This window comes from Podarcis pityusensis, assembly GCF_964106645.2.
Source record: "Podarcis pityusensis genome assembly, chromosome: 13".
Lineage (NCBI taxonomy): Eukaryota > Metazoa > Chordata > Lepidosauria > Squamata > Lacertidae > Podarcis > Podarcis pityusensis.
The window spans coordinates 43715262-43721749 of record NC_138038.1 but is presented as its reverse complement, the minus strand read 5'-3'; the positions used below and the strand labels follow the sequence as shown (position 1 = coordinate 43721749).

At 39.4% G+C, this 6488-nt stretch overlaps 1 protein-coding gene across 1 annotated transcript; it reads right to left on the bottom strand.

Annotated features, from left to right (window-relative positions):
- Window positions 1–3490: 3490 nt before the first annotated feature.
- On the bottom strand, window positions 3491–4390 carry LOC308460915 (vomeronasal type-2 receptor 26-like; the record flags this gene model as incomplete). Its single annotated transcript, XM_080977449.1, has 1 exon — window positions 3491–4390. The coding sequence occupies one exon, from the start codon at window positions 4388–4390 to the stop codon at window positions 3491–3493; it is 900 nt and encodes a 299-aa protein (XP_080833575.1).
- Window positions 4391–6488: the final 2098 nt, after the last annotated feature.

The following is a 6488-nucleotide window of genomic DNA, read 5'->3' as shown; positions in this document are numbered from 1 at the left end:
AACATCATACTTTGGTTTTGGCTGTGTTTCGAAGTCTGCACCCTCTGAAAATGAGAAGATCTGGGAAGTGATCCCACCAATGATAAAGCTCCCTGGCTGATAATACTGGTATCTCACCCGGAGGGGATCATTCATGGTACACAAAGCTGGATTCGTATTGCAATCAGTTTGAGGCAACAGCAGCAACACCAGGAGTTGTAAGGACAAGAAATACCCTGTCATCCAGAAGGAAAAATGGTCTTCCTTTGACAAAGAACTCCCGGTTCCTTTCTTGATCATTCTCATCTGTCACCAACCTGGTTACAAAAGCATAGTCTCGTTGAATCTAAAGCCTTTTAATAAACTGATCTGCTACCTGCCCTCTAAACTTAAAGGGGGGAAAGGTCCCCACAAAGGGCGACGCAGTACTGTATGAACTCTCCCCCCTTTCTGACTAGTTCGAGGGCTATTATATATACATATTTAAAAGAATAATATGGCCTGTTGTAGTAAGGACAGTGAATAATTGGGATCTTAGATAATTATACAGGATGAACAAGCATCTCCCCAAAGTATTGCATTCAGAAAGGCACCAGCTGTTGCAGGATTGCAAAATAAATATAGACCATTCCAGTTCTTAATTAGTTTTACAATGTTAGAACAATTGTAACTTCCACTGTTATTGCAGTACCATTTGTTCCCCCTGGAAATAGCATAGGTTTTTGATGCCTGGGCAAGAGAAGTGGAAGAAATCTATAGGAAATTGGGTAGCAGGTTTGCCCTGCTTTTGTGGCTCAGATTTTTTTAAAAAAAATTATTTGTTTGTTTATTTGTTTGTTTGTTTGTTTGAAACATCTTTTGTCTTGTCTTAATAAAGTAAAATAGAAATGTATTTCAGTGTCTCAGAGATAAACATTGATTGATTGACTGATTGACTGATTGATTTGAAACATCTTTTTAAAATATATTTTTTTAAAAAAATACTTGCCAGGTACTGATTGCAGTATACGCGTTTCAGTCTCAGTTTTGGTGCAAGGTGACTATAGTAATGATGGTAGCATCTGACAAGGATTCCCCCCCCCACAAGGTATAAAATAGACACTCCCCCACAGAGAAACCCTTGCTCTCTAAATTAGGTAAGCCACCTCATCTTGAAAACCCACTCTTTAGACCTAAATTGGAACAAGTGCTGTTTCTTCCAATTCAACTCTAAACCATGGGTTTTCATGGGGAAAATTGGCGGGGCAAATGAAGGTGTGGATGAATCCTATGTATTAGGCTTGGGTCCTAGTTTTCTGATAGGCTGCAGTAGGCTCCAAGTCAGATATGGTCCAAATCTGATAGGTGGTGATCATATTGGCCAGCATGGTCACAGAAGGGTTGGAGTTCAGATCTGATCAGGAAAGGCTGGAAACTCTATGTTGCTACTCAATGAGATGAGTTTGAGATGAGTTTCACAGAGTGGACAACTGACAAGGTTAGCAAAGTTTGGAAGGCAACTGACAAGGTTGGCAAAGTTTGGAAGGCAACTGACAAGGTTGGCAAAGTTTGGAAGGCAACTGACAAGGTTGGCAAAGTTTGGAAGGCAACTGACAAGGTTGGCAAAGTTTGGAAGGCAACTGACAAGGTTGGCAAAGTTTGGAAGTGTTTGGTCATTACCAAACTTAAAACCATGGAGAAACCTGGTCGGAACAAAGACATTGGATTCTTATCTCATTATACATGACTAAGCCATTTTTCACCTTCTCACCCCTTGCCTTTTCCTGTAAGACCTATTGCAGTCATTAAGAGTCGTCAACAGGCTCATCTCAGCTATCTGCCAATCTCTCATTCCCACCACCCTTCTGAGTAATACCCCTCCCCACCTTCTCACTATGTAGAATGATCTGGCAACTTCTGTTTCAGTGTATCTGAAGAAGTGTGCATGCACACGAAAGCTCATACCAAGAACTAACTTAGTTGGTCTTTAAGGTGCTACTGGAAGGAATTTTTTTTATTTTGAAAGTTTGGAAGGCAACTGACAAGGTTGGCAAAGTTTGGAAGGCCTGCTGTGGGTCCTTGGATTGTGAGTGGAGTGCAGCCAAGTGTTGCAAAAGCCATGAGGATAGCATCTGACAAGGCCCTCTTAAAGGTTGTTCTAGAACTGAGAAGCCACCACCAAAATATCTAGTACCCAGCCAGCCATTTTACATATAATTTATTTGGTGACGGAAATTGGAGCAGAGCCTCTATCAATGAACTTCACGATCAGTTAGAGATGTATATGGCAAGGCAATATTTCAATAGCTTGGTCCAAGATTTTATGGGCTTTAAATGTAAGAATGAGAATTTTGGGGGGTTACCATGTCAAATAACCTCATTTGAAATTCTTCTTGAGCAAAATAATAAAACCAAAATAATAACAAAGCTATATTTAGTACTCTAAATATATACCAAACAATCTCTCCGTACTCCATATAAAAGGAAATAGGAATGGGACTTAGCAAAAATTGGGTTAACAATCCTCAAAGCAGAATGGACATGGACATTTAAAATATTCCAAAAACATATATTAATGTATATGAATGAGAATTATCTTAAGGCAATTTTCCAATGATACTAAATTCCACACAGAATTAGTAAAGTTTATGGTCAAAACATGAATAGCTGCAGAACTAGCACAGATTTAATACATATCTTTTGGAGTTGTGAAAAAGAAACACTTTTCTGGACAGAAGTACTAAATAATTATATAAACAAGCACACGCTACAATCTTCCAAGAAATCCTACAATAACTCTCCTTTATTCTGAAGTTGTTAATACTGATTTGCAGCTGATTAAAACACGGCTAATGAAAACAAAACAGTGCAATACCCAAAAAAGGAAAAATAAAGATCCTTTTACTATAGCAATTAGTTAAGAAAAAGCTGTCAAACTATCTCAATGATAAAACTTACATAAGAGAGAATGCAATAAATAATAATCAAGAAAACAAATTTATTGGGAGCTGGGCTTTATTTTGACCTTTTGGAGTGACAATGTGAACACGACTTTCCCTTTTAATCTGTTCACCATACTTCACAGTGTGTGTCTGTGTGTGTTTGCTATGTTGCGCCTTTCTTCTTTCACATGTTATTGGTGGCCATCCAACCTCTGCTTTCAAAGGTACCTAGAGAAGGGGGGATACATATGGCATAGAGCTAAAATAGACCCACTGTAAGTTTGTAAAAATGTCAGCCCTGAAAGCAAGTGTACAGAGTAAAACATATTTAGGATTGAGCACGAAATAGAAAACTAAACATTTAGCATTGATTAAGTAATTCAACCAAACTATGACAACTTTATTTAATGGAGTTCATTGGGACAAAGATGCATCCCTAAATATGCCACACCTGATTCAAAGTAAACATAAGTTTCAGAATATCATAGGGCACATTTGAGATATTTAGTCTGTATACATAAATGGGGCTAAAGCATATTAGAAACAGTTGTGTTTTACTCCTGAATATAATGATCTCAGTTGTAATATTTTTAATTATTTCTCTTTTTTAGCTGCTCTTTACTGTTCAGGTCTGGCCTCAGGATAATTATGTAACATTTAGGGGAGAAAATGCAACCAAGTATTCCAGCACTAGAGGCCAAGATAGAGAAGATCTCCACAGCCACCATATACTTCCCTTTGGTGCTTAAATAAGTTGGAACAAATGAAAGCCACACACTGCAAAACACCAGCATGCTAAAAGTGATAAATTTGGCTTCATTAAAAGTGTCCGGAAGCTTCCGAGCAAAGAAAGCCACAACGAAGCTAACAAGAGCCAGAAATCCCATGTAACCAAGAATATAGTAGAACATATTGGGTGAGCCCTCATTGCATTCGACTATGATATACTCAGGCAGAGAGTGCATGTCAAGATCTGGGAATGGAGGCTCAGTACCCAGCCATAGCATGCAAATACTTGCTTGGATAAATGAGCAACAGAGAATAATAGAGGTGGAAAATCTTTTCCCCAACCACTTTCTCATCTTGGATCCTGGTTTAGTTGCCATGAAAGCCAAAACAACAGTGAGGGTTTTTGCCAAGACAGAAGAAACAGCCACTGAGAAGATGATACCAAAAGCAGTTTGTCGTAAATAGCAGGTTGGGATCTGAGGCTGGCCAATGAATAGCAAGGAGCAGAGGAAGCAGAGCAAGAGGGAGATGAGCAGGGTGTAGGTGAGGTTCCGGTTGTTGGCTTTGACAATTGGAGTCTTCCAGTGCTTGATGAAGAGTCCAAGGACAAAAGCAGTGACTACAGAAAAAGCCAGAGCCAATGCAGTCAAGCTGATGCCCAAAGGTTCATCATAAGACAGGAAGTTTAGGTCCTTGGGAAGACACTGGTTTCTTTCTTTGTTAGGATATTGATCTTCTGGACAGTGGAAACAATCATCCATGTCTTGTTTTAATAAAATAAAATAGAAATGTATTTCAGTGTCTCAGAGATAAACAATACTGAAGTCCACTAAGGAGACTTCTTTATTAGAGATTATGCATTTCCCTGCACATCACCATTTAGTTCTGCTATGTTTCTCTTTAACTGAGGATTGCACAAGTGCAAAAGCATCTTACACACCCCGGAATTTAAGTTGGGCCACTTATAATTCTAGGTTTTTGTAGGTTTTTCCTTAAAAGAAAGACTAGTCTCCAGGGAATTGGAGGTAATGTCATGTGCTCTTTAGCATAATTGTAATTCTTGTAGAAGTATCGTGTTTATTTCTTTCACCCAGTTACCCATGAAGCTTGAGACATTTCTTGGGTGCTATCTATCTTGCTGAAACAATGATACAGCCCCTCTAATGTCAGTATATATGATTGCTCTTAATATGCTTTACAGAATAATGTGTACAACCTCTCTTGTCCGAAATCTTCCCTTCTGGACATTGAGCACAGTCATAGCAACAAAATGGTTCTCCCTCCTTCTTTTTTCTGCTGGAACCTGGGTGGCAAGGGGCATTGCACAATGCAAGGGGCACAGCCTATTCACAGAAAAAGAAGATATAACATTTATTTTTTTAAAAAAACCCTCCTATGATCAAGAAATTGCTGGTGTCAACAAAGAGCATCATATATCACTGAGAGGATTATGCATGCTGATCAGACTACAGCTCATTTGAAGAGGGTAGGGTTACAGCACAGTTAAAAGTTGCCCTTTCCTATTTGCAGGCTTTTTTGGGTGGGTGGGTCGGTGTGGGTGTGTATGAAATATTTAAAAAAGGAACTCACACTTTGAGTCATTTAAGAATCTTTGCCCTTACTCTGAACTGGCCTTGTTTCCCCTTATTGATCCCTAACATTGTTTGATCGCCCTTTAAACTAACCAATTGCTATTATTCTAAGTTTGCTTTCTTTGCCTTCAGTCATCTGAGTTTTGTAGAATGCTACAAAAAACTGTGTGTTCGCCACTAAAATAAAATAAAAAAGAGGTTAAAATCAAATGGTATCTTTCCATTTAACCAGGTGGAGTATTTTCAAAATGGAAGTTCGATATTGTTTCCCATAAAACTATAAATAAATAACTCTCAAAGTGGGTCCTTTTGCTACCCATATCAGTCTCTAATGAAAGTTTATCTCCTGCACCATAGCAAGTTTAGTTTCAGGAAGTATGCGGGCTGAAAGGGGTGCAGTGCCAGGAGATGATGTGGATGCCCTGAATAGAGTCAGAAATATGAGGTCCGTTCTGAGTCAAGTAGGGAAGGATTTGGTCGATTTCTAGCACACAACCCTAAACGTAAAATCCAGTGCTACAGACTGGAGCCAACATGACATGGAGGGAAAGGCATTAAGCTTTATGTCTTAGAAGCACCATTCTGGTCCTACCTTTTGGAATCGGCTGTGCCATGTAATTATGGCCTTATTAATGGAGAACTCTCTGTCCAGCGGTGACTGAGGATCCATCCTCCCTACTTTCACTTTTAGGAAGGATTTATTTTGGAAAGTAACCCAATTGATAATATCAAATCCAGCTATCAATTCACCTTTCTCATCAAAGGAGACCTTATCCCCAGCAGTGTTGTTAAATGAGATACTCCTCAGAAAAGGGTATAGCTAGAATGAAAGAAGTTTAAATTAGTATTGTCTCTTTCCATCCCTTTTGTAAAACTTATCTGGCTTCTGAAGCTATTAGTTATTTCCCTCATCCTAGGTAAAAAAGGTAAAGGACCCCTGGACAGTTAAGTCCAGTCAAAGGTGACTATGGGGTGCGGCGCTCATCTTGCTTCAGGCCGAGGGAGCTGGCATTTGTCCACAGACAACTTTCTGGGTCATGTGGCCAGCATGACTAAACTGCTTCTGGACCGATGGTACTGACAAGTGCCAGAGTTCACGGAAATGCTGTTTACCTTCCTGCCAAAGTGGTACCTATTTATCTACTCGCGCTGGTATGCTTTTGAACTGCTAGGTTGGCAGGAACTGAAGTGAGATGATCGCCACACTGCATATTCACCTTTGACTGGACTTAACAGTCCAGGGGTCCTTTACCGTTACCTTTTTTTA